Source organism: Eptesicus fuscus, chromosome 11 (genome assembly GCF_027574615.1).
Source record: "Eptesicus fuscus isolate TK198812 chromosome 11, DD_ASM_mEF_20220401, whole genome shotgun sequence".
Lineage (NCBI taxonomy): Eukaryota > Metazoa > Chordata > Mammalia > Chiroptera > Vespertilionidae > Eptesicus > Eptesicus fuscus.
The window spans coordinates 87,710,086-87,726,158 of NC_072483.1; the positions used below are offsets into that span (position 1 = coordinate 87,710,086).

A 16,073-nucleotide genomic window follows, 5' to 3' on the forward strand; every position below is an offset into this window, starting at 1 on the left:
GAAAAATAGCCAGTGATCTACAAATTTAAGGTGTAATTTTGAAAGTGTCTTTATCGAAGGGGAGAGAAAAGCCACTGGGACTCAAGATGAAAGCGGTCAAACAAAGATGCTAATTTCATGATCAGGGCCACCACCTAACCCCCCCGCGTCGGTGACCCTTCCGAGGGGCCCGGTGGTCATCTCTGGGGACCCGCCGTGTTTCCCTGGCATGCACAGAGAGCGGGGTGAGGCTCCCGGGAAGCTAACGCCGTTGTTCTGTCGCCAGGACGCCGCTGCACGCCGCAGCCTTCGCGGACCACGTGGAGTGCCTGCAGCTCCTGCTGAGACACAGCGCGCAGGTGGACGCGGCCGACGATGCGGGCCGCACGGCGCTGATGATGGCCGCGGAGAACGGGCAGGCGGGCGCCGTGGGTACGTGCCAGGGGGACTTCCCATCCGTGCCTGCCCAACACCAAAGGCCCGGGCAATCAGGAAAGCCGCTGGTCTCTGGCTGTACACCCACAAAAAGACCAACATTTTACTTAAGCCACCGGCTCCGCTTGCTCATTGTCCACCATCCCATTACTGGCTGGTCGGTGGGCCTGATCCAAGTGAGCCAACCTCTCAGCAGGGAAACCTCTCGACAGTGAGAAACCAGAGGCAACACAGAATCATTGTACCTGGAACTAGAACTCTATAGACAATCACAATGGATGCCGATAGGCCTTGGATTTGGCTAGAACAAATGTGGCCATAAATGGTTCCTTTTTTCCTTAAAAACATTAAGTAGGATTATGTGAGCTGCACTAATTCAGATCTGTTATTGTTTCTGTAGGAACGTCTTCAAGATGCATGTAATTGGCATGTAGTCTGAGTGGCTTTCTTTTGTTTTTTATAGACATTCTGGTGAACAGCGCCCAGGCTGACCTGTCTGTGAAGGACAAGGACTTGAACACACCCTTGCATTTGGCGTGTAGTAAAGTATGCAAAGGAATTTGAAACACTGTTATTCAGTATAATAATAATAGTAATGATGGTGATGGTGATGATGATGATAAATACCACTTAATTCTACCTCAAAAGTGCGTGTCATGGCCCCTAATTAAGAGGTCCGTTTCCCCAGGAGGTTGTCCCCTCTAAGCGGAGTCGGAGGAGGAAAGAGAAGCAAGGGCGTGCCACCCGGGCGGACGGGATGTGCTGAGCATGGCGTTGGCCACTTGCACACTGGCTGCCGTCTGGCTCGATGCTGCCACTGTGTACGTGCGACCACATTTTGGTTGTAAACACCCATGAGGACCTCAGATACATGGCTTCTAGAATATGAGAAGCTCCACTTGTTCTCATTTTGTTTCGTTGGAAGGCCTTGCGATAACACAGCCCAACAATGCTCTCCTGTGAGGCCAATGAGTGTGTTCGTGTGCAGGTCTACCCGCTCCCTTTTTTTCTGGTGCCTCGTCCAATGCAAAGAGCTCATTTGTGTGTGTGGTTTTTTTTAAAAAAATAGCATTGTGTTCACTGCTCCGGGGTCCCTGCTTCAGCAAAAGATAAATGGCACATAGGAATGTGATGCACAGAAGCGGGATCACACTACATACAACCTGCTCTTGTTACTGAGTCACATGTTTAGCTTTCTTGTAGACATTTCATGATGTTTTTGAAGACGCCTGGTACGCGCTACCTTAGGAATGTGCCACCCTTCACTCAGCCCACCCCCGCCCATTAGACATTTACTTGTTTTCAAATACAAGCTTCTACACAATAGTAACTGTGGTGAAATGTTTTAGGAAGCCCTGTTCCTTTAAAGTAAATTTCTAAATGTGAAATTATTGAGCCTGAGGCTATGAACATTTTAAAGACCAAATCCCCCTAAAATGAAATCTTAAACTATTTACACTCCACCAGTAGTATATCAGAATGAAACCTCCGTGGATATTTCTAAAGTTATATTTAAGGGTCTCCTGTCTAAGGCATTGTGGTATGATGCCAGCTGACACCAGTGAAGGTGTTTATTTCAGTACTAGAGGTCCGGTACATGAAAATCATGCACTGGGGGGAAGGTCCCTCAGCTAGGCCTGTGCCCTCTTGCAGTCCAGGAACCCTCGGGGGATGTCTGCCTGCCCGCTTAGGCCCACTCCCCTGGGGATTGGGCCTAAGCTGGCAGTCAGACATCCCTCTCACAGTCCTGGGCCCTCGCAGTCTGGGACCCCTCACTTCTTACTGCCCACCTGCAGTGGAGGCTGGAGAGACTCCTGCCACCGCCGCTGCGCTTGCCAGCCATGAACCTGGCTTCTGGCTGAACAGGCTCCCCCTGTGGGAGTGCACTGACCACCAGGGGGCAGCTCCTGTGTTGAGCGTCTGTCCCCTGGTGGTCAGTGTGCATCATAGCAACTGGTTGTTCGGCCGTTCGGTCGATTTACATATTAGGGTTTTATTATATAGGATAGCTCCAGCATTAAAGGTGTTATCTGTACCCAGCGGCACCAGCATGCTCAGCCGCTCCTCTCATTGGTTGCATTTTCTCACTTCATGTCCTGGGCGTGCCAGGGAAACTGCAAAAAAGTGCTCCATTTCATCAAGCGTGTTTCAAGGTGTAGTTTTCATGACTGTAAATGCAGTGCTTTTCAAACGTTATTGTGCCATCGAATCACCTAAGGATATTGTTAAAATTCAGCTTCTGACCTAGGAGAGCGGGAGTGGGGCCTGAGATTCCCCGTCGCGAAGTGCCAGGTGATGCTGATGTTGATGCTCTGGGTCACAGGGCTCAGGAAGCCAGTACCTTCACGGAGTGCAGGCCTGAAACCGTGAAAGCGCCTCTGAGGGATCAATTGAAATTACCGTCTGTTGTCATAAGACGCAGAGATCATTTCCCCCAGCGGAGGAGAGAATGAATAGGCTTTCTTTAAAAAGAACCCTTTCACAATAGAAGGCAGTAACTGATAAGTGACACAGATAATAGGCGGCATGCGAATTCCAAGGATAAATGGATCAAGGAAGTGGTTGATCATGAAGAGCTGAGGAAGGAGATGGGACTTGACTTACATTTAAAAAGTGATGTTGAAGGGTACTTCTAACTCTCCTCCCTGTTTGCCAGCTGGCCCGGCTGAATTCCTGTGGGTTTCAGCTCCCTGGACATTACTTCTAAAACTTATCCTAGAAATGTTAGTGTTTCAGATCAGATTTATATTAACCAAGTCCTAATGGGGCCTCATTTGGGATCTTGGAGAATCTAGGGCCTGGGACTATTTGCTTTTTAGAAGAAAAAGGAATTACTCAGATGATGGCCTTCTAACGTGTATACAGGCAGAGGGCATTCATTTCACCCTTAGAGCACAATGAAGTGGTTGTTCCGGAACTTTTCCGAGTCTCCACCCTGAGTTTCTGATCATTTTCTTTTTCGTCCCTAGGGTCATGAAAAATGTGCCTTGTTAATACTTGACAAGATACAAGACGAGAGCCTTATTAATGCCAAAAACAGTGCCCTGCAGACGTAAGTGTGGTGGCGAGAGCTGGACTCAGACCCAAATTCGTAGTCATGTATTCAACCAATGTGCAGCGTGCTCTGTGCCAGGCTGGGGTGGGGGCACCGTGGGAAAGCACAGACCCGCTTCTCCTTCGGGGAGTTTAGTCACACACCTGCGAGTCAGACCTGGCTGGACAGTTTCAGTTAGAGCCTTCATTTGATATGCCGGCATGGAGATTTGGGAGGTCGGTATTTTTCTTTGCTGATATTTCTATGGTAATATTATAAATTTACTGGGTGATTAGAAAAACTTATGGACTGACCTATTTGAGAAATATTTGTGTAAATGTACTAGAGGCCCGATGCACGGACTCGTGCACTGGTGGCATCCCTTGGCCTGGCCTGCCGGGATCGGGCTAAAACCAGCTCTCCAACATCCCCCAAGGGGTCCCAGATTGCAACAGGGCTCAAGCCAGGTTGAAGGACCCCACCAGTGCAGATCAGGCCAGGTTGAAGGACCCCACCGGTGCAGATTGGGGCCAGGAAGGGACCGCGGGAGGGCTCCAGGGCATGTTCGGCCCGTCTCACTCAGTCCCCATCAGCTGGACCCCAGCAGCAAGCTAACCTACTGGTAGAAGCGTCTGCCCCTGGTGGTCAGTGTGTGTCATAGCGACTGGTAGAACGGTCGACCAATTGGTCAGACACTTAGCATATTAGGCTTTTATTATAGAGGATTAGCATTATGTATGCTTACTAGAAAATGACAGTCTTATAAACTAGGTTCCCAGAATATATTTGAAGAGTTTCTAAGCAATTTGTCTTAATTACATTTTAATGTAATTCAGTGTTATCCTCAGTGTGAAAAATTTAAAAGCTGCTTTAGCTTTAGCCATGTGGCTCAGTTAGTTAGAACATCATCCCATACACCAAAAGGTGGTGGGTTCGATTTCCAGTCAGGGCACATACCTAGGTTGCAGGTTCGATCCCCGGTTGGGGTGCATACAGAAGGCAGCCAGTTGATGTTTCTTTCTCTCTCTTTTCCTCTCTGTAAAACCAATGAAAAGATAAGCATATCCTCAGGTGAGGACTACACATAATAATAACAATAGTAAATAAATAAAAGCTGCTTTATTTTTTATTGTAGAAAATTTTATATTTGTTTCAAAGGGCAAAGAATATTAGCATTTGTTTTCATTAACATTCTGAAGGAATGTATAGCAGAATATACTAACTTTGACATTGTTCTTTAAGATGTTCTAAATTCAGCCCTGGTCGGGTTGGCTCAGTGGATAGAGTGTCGGCCTGTGGACTGAAGGGTCCCGGGTTCGATTCTGGCCGGGAGCACATGCCTGAGTTGTGGGCTCAAACCCCAGTGGGGAGTGTGCAGGAGGCGGCCGATCGGTGGTTCTCTCTCATCATTAATGTTTCTGTCTCTCTCTCCTTCTCCCTTCCTCTCTGAAATCAATAAAGAAATATATTAAAAAAAAAAAGATGTTCTAAATTCAGCAAAATATCACTTAGTAATAACAAAGAGGTTTGAGGTTATCTATATGCGTGATATTAGACAGTCACATTGATGAACTGGGTGAAACAGTGATTCAAGTGCTAGAGTACAGCTCAAGGGGTAAAGAACCTTCTAGAAAACGCACTAGAGCTTAAGTTCTTCTCTGTCTTCCCATTTACTGTCATTGAGGTTGTTGGAGGTGCAGAGTATTTGTGATATCTGCAGAGAAGTCTGGGCCAACTTGGAAGAACTGTTGGGTCCTTAGCACCTAGAAGAGAACTGGTCAACAAATCTCTTTCTTCCCCAGTAAAAATGTTCCGATGCTCTTTATGGATTCTTACCCGCTTGCTGCCCCTTAATAACACAGGCCGCCCCAATGGCTCGTCTCACACAAACGCGCATCCCCGCTGACGCTGTGTGTTCTCTCCCAGGCCCCTGCACGTGGCTGCGCGCAATGGCCTGAAGGCCGTGGTGGAGGAGCTGCTGGCCAAAGGGGCCTGCGTCCTCGCTGTCGATGAGAACGGTGAGTGGGGAAAGTACACGATCACGCAGGGGCCTTCCCTGTGCTGGGGAGCCGGAGGACGTGAGGGATGTAGGCGCTAGTTAAAGAGGCGTTAGGAACCCTCTCCCTACAGAGCCCCCCCGTGTGTGAGAAATCAACCAGGGTACCGTGTCCTGTCTGTCTGCGTTCAAGTACAGTCTCCCCGTAGCCACCGCTGCCTCCCATTCTGCATGTGATGTCAGCAGCGAGGGTCACTGACTCCTCAGCGTGGCGGTTCAGATGCCCGAGACACACGGACAAGCTTTCGCCTTGGCCTTCGCCGTTCTGACCGCCCACCCTGAGGAGTGAGGGATTCCACACCATCCGTGCATGCTCAAGGGCTCACGTCAAAACCAGGGCTCTGTGTTCCAGTCCATTCTGAGATCAAACCTTTTTCTTTTCTTTTCGAGGACAGACCAGGTCGCATCTTCCCAGGATGGCTATTTGGGGAATGTGGATAAGAATTTCAAATTCATGTGTAGGCTTGACACTCCTCTTGATCTGAGAACGTCCCTTTTCTAAATGAACCCTTAACAGCAGCTTTACACTCTGCTTCCGAAGGAATGGTGAACACCAGGATTGCATTAAACTGCCATTGTTAGCACAATGCCTGTTAGCCGTGGGGAGCAGAAGAGGGACTTCTGGATATTTACGAATTAAGTAAATTTTTTTAAAATGTGGCATTGATCGTGGCATTGAATTAACATCGTATAATCAAATGCATTAACGGAACTCAATTAACTGCTTATTACAGGTATTGGAATTAGCAGCTCATGCCCATTGCTCAGAAGTAAGCAGCCCCATGGCGTCCTTAGCTATAACCCCTGTTAGTTCGGTTTTGCGGCCCCATTTCCCCTAGCATGTTCCCTGCTCCGTCCCCGGCCCGATTCATCTAGGAGACGCAGAAAGTTCGCTCTCACTCCATCTCTCTGGTTCTCCCGCCTCCCCTCCCCTCCCCTCCCCTCCCCGTTGTAGACTTTGGGGTTGGCGTGCAGAGGCCCACAGCTTTTCTCCACAATGACCAGAGGCCAGCACACGTAGTTTTCGCTTCTCTGGTGTAAGTCTGGTACCCCCGAGGCTCACCCAGCCCTTCCTGACCTTGGGCCAGTGGGGCTGGCTTGTCTCGGAGCTTAGCCGCATCCCAGACACCTGGGAACATGGGGGGCACGTTAGTACAGCGCCACAGTCCTAGTTCCTTGGCTCATCACAGACCTGAGTGGCACAGGATGTTAAGATATCTGTCCCTTCTTGTTGGTTTTCACACCAGAGAAGGAATAATCTGCTCAGAGGGGCGAGGAGGGGGAAGCAGACATGAGGTCAAGTGCTGACAAACCAAACAGCAAAAAGTTCGGTTTTATTGAGCCGGTTCCTCTGAGTAAGTGAGCGAGAAGTAGAGGCAGCTCTGGCCAGCAGAGAGGACGGGGTGGCCCGGAACCAAAGCGGACTGAGGCAGCAGTGATTACATCCAAGTGTATATTTCCGCACGCACCTATTTCGCACAATGAGATCACCTCCCCTCCCAGACGGCAGCCGCCCCGTCCAAGCGGTAGAGCATGGCACGACTATGCCAACCACCGCGATTTCCCGCCTCGGCTGCATTTAGGTTGGCAGGGTTGCTATTTTTAAAAATTAGGTCAAGTTTTTTTTTCTTTTTCTAATGGTGGTACATGTTCAACTACAAACGACCAGGGCCTTCCTGTGTCTGACCTCCTCACATGATTCCGTTTGTCTAGAGCCGGTTCCTTGTAGAAGCTGACACACCACCACCTACAATGGAAAGCCATTGTTCTCAGAATGAGCGTGCTCTGGCCCCGGCCCGAGGCCCGTGGTGTGAGTGTGTGTGCTCGCCAGTGGGAGCTCCTCCCTGGCTGTCCTGTGGCTGTATTTTTTTTGTGTGGAATTGTGTCCCACCCCCATCCCCTCGTGTTTCCGTTCACTAGACAAAGACTGGAATTCGGCCTAATTTTGGGTAATAGAGTGCTTGTCGTTGTCACGTAAGCTGAACAGAATCCCCCAAACCCTCCCTGGAATGCCTCCCCTCCAGCCCCCTCTCGCCTCACCCCTAGCATGCCCTGTGAGACGTCACTCCCCCCTTTGCCTGCATGATTGCTAACTCAACATACATCTCCGCGGGAGGTCGGACGAGATGTACTGTGGATGCTCACGCCGCCTCAGGTCCCGGACTAACCGCTGCCTTGTCTGCATTTACGCCCAGGTCATACCCCGGCCCTGGCTTGCGCTCCTAACAAAGACGTGGCTGACTGCCTGGCCCTCATTTTGGCTACCATGATGCCTTTTTCTCCTTCCAGTACAATGACGGCTGTCAACTTGGTTTGTTTTAAAAAAGACAATTTGAACAGGACGACCCTCTCCAACCTGGGTAGCACGGTTAGCCTGTGCAGTAACAACGTAGGCTCGGAGGATGGGTACAATGAGAACGATTCTGATTCGGAAACCTTTTGACCTTGGACTGTAGCCGTGCTCCCTTGATCGACCATGTTGGAGGAAGGGGAAGAAGCTCGGATTCCAGGTCTAGGGCGTGCTCCAGTGTTATTATGGGCCCAGGCCACCAGACGCCAGTAGAGAAGGGATTCATTCATCAAACCGAGTGGGGGGGGGCTAAGCCCGAGGACCAAGCGCTCACACGGGTGGGCCCCGCTTTTGATTTGTCTCCTGTTTTCCTTAGCTCTAAGATACTTCTGTGGAAGTCTACCTCTCATTTCAAGGAAGGAATAAAAAAAAACCGCATTTACTTCTTTTTCTTTGGGCATAATGCACTGAGAGGGAACTGTTGTCCCCTATAAAGTGTGTGTGTGTTTTTGTTCACATACTCACTTGGCAGTGAGTTGTCAGAAGTGTATCTGGGACGTGCATGTCCCCAGGGAGGGGGAGGAGGGGCAGCTAGGAAAAGCCTCCAACCGCCTCTCACTTGGCTGTTTACGCCCTCACTAGAACCCAAAGGTAAAGTGTCTCTCTCCGGAAGTCATGCCGGTAGTCATCTCTCTAAGGGAGCCTGATGACCCGTGTCCTCCCTAGAGTAAGCCTTCAGCAGCCAGGACTTCTTCCTGAGGCTATGGGTTGAAGTTGCCAGATGAAGGAGAAAAACTCATTGAAAACCGGACTTGCTTGTTTTTCCTTTAACACAAACACGGCGCCCACTGCTCCCCATAACAAGCCTGTGACTTCTTTCCACCCGAGCGGTGGAATCCAGGGGTGTCTATGACCCTTCCAGGGAAGGTCAGACTGCACCCACCCCCGGAGGCCTATGCAGGTTTGCTCTGATGCATCCTTAGACAAAACGGTAACTTCTAAAGAACATCCGGGCCATCGGCCTTGTTCATCGATAGTAACATGTTCCAGGAGCTTCTCAGTCAGGGTGGTGCCAAGAGAGGGCACGTGTGGCTGCAGCAGGGGCAGAGGGAGGCAGAGCAGGTGGCAGGAGTGGGGCATGAGGAGCGTAAAGCCCGTGGGTAGTTGCTCGCTGATGAAATCACCTGGTGAACCCTGTGTCTGCTCCCTCTGCCAAAGCTTCTAGGTCCAACGGACCCCGCCCCGCCCCGGGAGCAGCCGGACAAAAAGAAGAATGAGGCTCTTCCAGAACCATCCACACACACACTTGCACACACATGTACATATTTATGTCTGTGTCTCATCAACCAGCTCTGCAGGAGGACCAAAATGCTTCCGTCTAGAATGGAAGACTTTAACTGGTTTTTCTTCGAAGTGAAAGTGAGGACTCAAGTAGCTTTTCTATGGAGTTAAAATGGAATCTCTTTGCGTACGAGTCTTTGTTGTATTTTATATTTCTTAGGACAGATTTCCGGTGGATGGCTTACCATTTGTAACGGATGATGTGTTGACCACGGCTTATTTTTTTTGCCAGACTAGAGAAAATGTTCATACACTTTTGATGTAAATGTGTTTATATTTATTTGAAATGAAACCAATGCCGAGGGAGCGTCCTTTGTTTGTTCTCCCTTTTCATTGCTGTGTGTCTTACTTGGAAAAACGAAAAAGCAGAAAAACACACAGGCCCTCCCTGGGCCAGCCCGCAGCGCTGGGCCTCGCCCGGCATTTCCGCCGCTGAGGTCTCAGCCGATCCTCGGGATCTCCCTCGTGGGTTGGAGAGGGCCCAGCATCCACCACTCCGCCCCAGTCTGCGGCCAGCCTAGAGCTTAGAAGACATTGGAGTCCTTCTGCTCTCCTGCCAGACGAAACCGAAGCACATAGTGGATCATATGCACCGACGTGGCCAAAAGGAAGGTCCAGAAATTATCCCGAATGCACTGGCATCCCACAGGGGCCCAGCAATCGCCTGGGAAACTGTGTCAGTGTGTGGACACTTGCACCAAGAGAAGAAATGAAAATCACCAGCTCGGCTGCTCCCACCGGGGGAAGGACATGTTGTGCTAAGGGAGTACTAACCATCTTATAACTGGGCTCCATTCCCCCTGGAAATTCCAGTTCCATAGTGTTTGTGAGAGACTTTTACAACAGTGTTCCACCAGATCTGGATCAAATCCAGATTCTGTGTTCTATTTCTGTTTCTCGTCTAACGGCCAGAGACGTGAGTCTCGCCCTTTTGTACCCTGGACCGAACGAGAAGCTCACGTTGGGGTCTTCACCAAGGCGGGCTTGCTCAGCGGACTTCCAACGTTGTGTCTGCATTCCCCCCCCTTCCTCTGTCCTTTCCGTTTGTTTAGAGAAGATGAATTTTTTTACAGGAGGTGAATTGCTAATGAGTAATAATGACCTCATCGTTACCAAAACCCTGAGCATGGGAGAGAGCCAGTGCGGAGAAGCGCGATACACTGCGGTGTCTTCTTCTAGAAGTGAATGGGAATCAGAGACGGCCGCCTCAGCGGTGGCGCAGCCGTGACCTTGCCCCGTGGGGGCGCACGGAGAGCAGGAGCGTTGCAGCAGGACGCAGGCCTGGGCCTTCTCTCCACGGAGCTGCCTTTGACGCCCCCCACCCCGTCCTCACAGAGAGAAGGAGGACAAAGGAGCAACACGAAGTCATGCTTACTCTGAACTGCTCATTGAATCCATCTCTCCTCTTGCTCCCTCCCCGCCTCTCCCCTCCCCGGCCAATTCTTTTCCTTTGAGAAATGACTTTAAAGAAACTCTTGAGTTCTGTATTTGTCAAGTACATCTCTTAGAGATAAAATTAGATTTGCAACATAGCTTTCTAAGAAAAAACAGAACAGAAAACATTGTGCTTTTCATTGAGTCGTAGCTGGTTAGTGCTTTTTTACCTACATGTGTTCTTTTCAGACTCGACTTTAACCACAGCCACAGGGGTCATGTTTCATTGCACTTAACCTGTTCGCCAGTGTCTGCCTGTCCTTGGTAAATACATGACTATCTCCACATTGCCTAAAATCTGCTACGATTCTACAGTAAACAGCTCAGGGGATTTCTATGTATCACTACTAAAAGGGCACCGTAGTATGTTTTGGTACGTTAGGCAGTAAACAGCTGCTTGACTTATTATTTTATTAATGAATTAGAACAAGCACAGCAAACGGATTCGCTGCACTAGTTACGCTTTGTACTGTTGAGCAACTCGGTTTGCTTGTCTGTCGTGTTGGTTGAAGAACTCACCCCGTTTTTTCCTTTTGTCTTGTACTATGAAGGTAGAGTGCCTTTTTATATCTGTATATTCTGAGAATGTTCTGTGAAATGTTTTGTATTTTTTTTTCCACTTGAGTGTTACCAGAGCAATATAAGACCAGTGAGTTTTCATTTCAGCCTTCCTTTGAATGTACAAAGTGTCTTTTTTATTTTTTTCCTAGTTCCCCTTTTCCCTGCTTTGAAATGGAAGTGGAAAAGCCGAAGTGTTCCCTAGGCGTTCTGTTTGATTTTGCAGTGCTAAAATGCTTACTTCTTACCAAACCGTAAACCATAGGTCAGTGTTCTAGGGGAAAAGCGTCCCAAGATAGTGACAATCGGAGTGTGTGTACACAGTGTAATTCTACGCGTCCCTGATGCAGTGTTCTAAAAGCTCAATGCAAATGTATTCGGGTTGGTAGTCTGTCTACATGTTTTATGCTTTAGCATGTGCAATATATCTTTGCGAAGCACGATGATAAAATCTGGTGCCAGTGTTCTATTTTGCATAATATATTTGTAGCAGCATAAAATATTGTTTGATGATTTCAGTGGGATTTTGTCTGTAATGTTTTCTTATGTAAATTGGGGTTGAATGACTCTGGTAAATGCCATGACTGTAAAAATGAGGAAAATGACTTTGAGTTCAGTGAATGACTTTGAACCAATCTGAATCTTCTCAAGCACAGTTTAATACTTTTTCAACTACTGAATGCTAATAATGTAATGAAGTACTTAACTGTAATATACTATGGAAATGCATTCAGATGGTTATTTTTACAAATAAAGACGGTACAAATATTGTTGCAATTCTTGTTTTCTTTCATTTGTCCAAGTCATGCTGATTTTACCAACTGTTCTGACCATTTACATCTTTACTAGTATCTCCCCTACCAGTGCCAAATTAACGTTAAATTCTTAAGATAAATAATCAAGTGGGAAGTGTATATGCATATTTAATACTTCTGTTTCTATCACCACAATTAGAGAAAAAATTCAAATATGTATATTTGTGTTGATTATATTTATTTTTGTCATAAAAGATTTCAACTGGCTCGTAACAAAAGACATGTGATAAACTAGAAATAGAAAAATTAAGATGGGGAAAATACAAATATGTGAACTGTGAAGTTTAGCACAGTGGCTATGACTGAACTTGAGTTTGCTCTAAGCTTCCTTGTGTTCACGGTAAGAGGGGAAATGTGATTAATTGTCTGGTTGCGTGTATCAGAAAGGAGGAAGTTTATGAGGTCCTCAAAACTGTGAATTCAACCATTCTTGTCTTTGTTGTTGCCACCACTACCTTTATAGCAACTACTTCATAGCAACACGAGACCCGGTCTCTCTTCACTGTTCTTAAAGGTATATAGAGAATTTTCTCTTCATCTCATCAGAATTTCTCCCCTTGAGTAGTAATTTTAGGAACAGTCACTAGAAGCACTAACAAACAAATTCCTGAGGATGGAGTTCCCAGCTGATGAGAAAAAGGTGTGGGGGTGAGGCCTTCCTGAGTTCCTCAAATCACAGTGTCATAGGATGTTAGCAGCTCTTACAGTCTAGCGCAATCCCATCCCCGTGTTTTTCATGAAAATACTGAGCCCCAGAGAGGTTATGGAATTTGTTCAAATTTGTGTATACAAATATTCAGTGGCCTGAATATACATTGTGCACCTATAGATCTCTCTTCTGTGTCATCCTACCGAAAATGTTTTGTGGTTGTTTTTTTATTATTATTATTTTTCCTAGAAATGTTCTGAAAGGTTGCACTCTGCCCTGTCCTCATTCAGATATACAAATCCACATGCTTTCCCTTTTTTTTTTTTAATTTTATTGGGGTGACATTAGTCAACATGAACATATAGGTTTCATGTGTGGAGTACTAATTTACAAAATCTGTATATAGGACCATGTGCCCACCACCCAAAGGCAAATCTTCTCCTGTCACCTTATATTAAGACCCCTTTCTTCCCTCACACCCCTCCCTCTGGCAACCACCACACTGCTGTTTGTGTTCATAAATTTCAGTTTTATATTCCACACTAGAGGCCCGGTGCATGAATTCGTGCATGATAGGGGCCAATTGGGGCCAGGCCGGCACAGGGGAGGAGATGCGGGAGGTTGGCGGGCCAGCCCCGCCCCCGATCAGGGTAAGGGGGCCCCGATCAGGGGCAGGGCAGGCTGGGGGAAGGGGCCGTGGGCAGTTGGCCAGCCGGCCCCGTCCCTGATCAGGCTGGTTGGCTGGCCGCAGTGGGTGTCATAGCGACCTGTCCTTCCGGTCGTTCCAGTGTTCCAGTCGCTGGCTTTTTATATATATAGATATGAGTGAAATCAAATAGTTCTTAGCTTTTTCTGTTTGACTTATTTCACTTTGCATAATGTTCTCAAGGTCCCTCCATGTTGTTGTAAACGATGCTATTTCCTCCTTCCTTATGGCTGTGTAGACTCCATTGTGTATATGGACCACATCTTCTTTATCCAGGCCTCTATCGTAGGGCACTTGGGCTGTTTCCAACTCTTGGCCACCGTGCATGCTGCTGCAATTAACATAGGGGTGCATGTATCTTTGCGTATAAATGATTTCGAGTTTTTCGGGTATATACCCAGGAGTGGGATCATTGGGTCGTATGGTGGCTCTATTTTTCATCACTAGAAGTCCAATGTGCTATCCATTGCACCACAGAGCCCGCTGGTAGCTCTATTTTTAATATTTTGAGAACTTGTCAGACTGCTTTCCATAGTGGTTGTACTAGTCTACATTCCCACCAGCAGTGAATGAGGGTTATCTTTTTTCTACAACCTCTTAATAATGCGGATTTTTTTCAATAGATGGAGTTACACATATGTTGATATGCGATTTGATATGTATGCTATTTTGTTGTATTGACAACAAGCTTCAAAAACTTCATATGTCAAATTTTCTGAAGGTGTTAACATCATAGGTATTTTTACACTTAAAAATGTCGAATTTCGTGCCAAAAAAAAGAGCATTTGTGGCAAGTTTTAATTCATTACTTTATTTGAAGAAAAGTGCTGCTGAAAGTTATCATATACTTCGGGAAGCTTATGGTGAACATGCTCCATCTCAAGATACTTGTGAACGCTGGTTTAAATGCTTTAAAAGTGATGATTTCGTTGTGAAAGACAAAGAGCGTCCAAGTCAACTGAAAAAGTTTGAAGACCAACAATTACAAGCATTATTGGATGAAGAAGCGTGTCAAACTCAAAAACAACTTGCAGAAAGATTAAAAGTTGCTCAGCAAACAATTTCCGATCGTTTACAAGATTTTAAAGGAAAGATTTTAAAGGAAGGAGAATGGGTGCCACATCAACTGAACGAAAGACAAATGGAAAACCGAAAAGTCATCAGTAAAATGTTGCTTCAACAGCACAAAAGAAAGTCTTTTTTGCATTGAATTGTGACTGGCGATGAAAAGTGGATTTATTTTCAGAATCCCAAACGCACAAAATCATTGGTTGATCCAGGTCAACCATCAACATCGACTGCAAGGCCAAATTGCTTCAGAAAGAAGACAATGCTCTGCATTTGGTGGGATCAGGAAGGTAGTGGTGTATTATGAGCTTCTAAAACCAGGTGAAACGGTTAATACTGATCGCTACCGACAACAAATAATCAATTTGAACCACACTTTGATTGTGAAATGACCAGAATGGGCCAGAAGACACAGCAAAGTAATTTTGCTTCATGATGTCACACCATCACACACTTCAAACCCAGTTAAAGACCCATTAAAAGATCTTGCCTGGGAAGTACTAACCCACCCGCCGTATTCACCAGACCTTGCTCCTTCAGATTACCACTTGTTCCGATTGATGGCACATGCACTTTCTGAGCAGCACTTCAAAACATACGAAGAAGTGGAATCTTGGGTCTCTGAATGGTTTGCCTCAAAACAAGAAGAGTTCTATTGGGACGGTATCCACAAATTACCTGAAAGATGGGGGAAATGTGCAGCTAGCGATGGACATTACTTTGAATAAAGCACTTTTGATGTTTCTCTTGAAATTATCGTGTTTTCTTTGATTATAAAATCCGCATTATTAACCACTAAACCTGTATCGCAGTGTCCTTCCAAAGTATACCATCATTAAGGTGACTTCTTCCGGTCATTGTTAAGGACATTGGTTGCTTGACTTCCTTTTTCAAAAAAAAATAAAAATGTAGGGATTCCTTATGTCACTTGTGCTCTCAAGAAGCAAGCAGGAGGAGAATGGCCTCCACTGCAGTAACTGCTGATCCTTGATGTGGCACTTGTTCTCCAAACTGTTTGTCAAGGGAACCCTCTCTCTAATTCCCCTCAGTAGGTATCGTACCCTGAACATCTACCTCTCACCTAGCACAGTAATGTGTTCCAGAATTAGCTTGCAAGGCACAAAGGCATTAAGCTAAAAGGCTATTAACATAACCTAAAAATGCTGAGGGTAAAAATGCTGTGTGAATTGTCTCTTAGCAAATTTCATACTGAAGGTACAGTTGCTGTAAAATATAAAGCAGCAAAGATAATGGCTCTGCTATTCATTAATTTCCGGGCACTTCTAGGGGATGATGGGAAGTGTGGGGGCATTGGTGGCTGGCACAGGGATGGGCCGGGAAGCGCTGCTACTAGCATTTACTAGGCCTGGGATCCCAAAAGCCCCGGCCAGCCCCGGGTACAACGACGCCACCCTCAATGCCAGTGCTCCCCCAACTCAGTGCTCCTCTACTTCCTCTCCTGTTGTTTCGGAATCATTGCTTCATCCATGTCTTATTGGTGAGGCCAGTCATATTTTAAAATTATCCTCACAAGGAGCTACATAAACAGGCTCCACTACACATCCCGTGAAAAGAGCTCTTACGACAAGAACTTCAGAAGCAATGCTGAGTACGTGTTCCCTGGTTGTGTATTTTTCCGGGAGAGATTGCGTGCAGGTGAGTGGGAAAAAAGTGCACCGATTTGAGACAAATATTTAATTTTTTTGTT

The 16,073-nt window shown here is 46.8% G+C and overlaps 1 protein-coding gene across 1 annotated transcript in view; it reads left to right on the plus strand.

Moving 5' to 3' along the window:
* Positions 1–8,225, plus strand: part of ANKRD44 (ankyrin repeat domain 44) — a 142,342-nt gene extending 134,117 nt beyond the window's left edge. Inside the window, exons 23-27 of the mRNA XM_028153178.2 lie at positions 266–411; positions 878–960; positions 3,384–3,466; positions 5,375–5,466; positions 7,700–8,225. Coding sequence (XP_028008979.2) covers positions 266–411; positions 878–960; positions 3,384–3,466; positions 5,375–5,466; positions 7,700–7,947 — 652 coding nt within the window. The 3' untranslated portion in view covers positions 7,948–8,225. The remainder of the gene's footprint in view (positions 1–265; positions 412–877; positions 961–3,383; positions 3,467–5,374; positions 5,467–7,699) is intronic.
* The last annotated feature ends 7,848 nt before the right edge of the window (positions 8,226–16,073 follow it).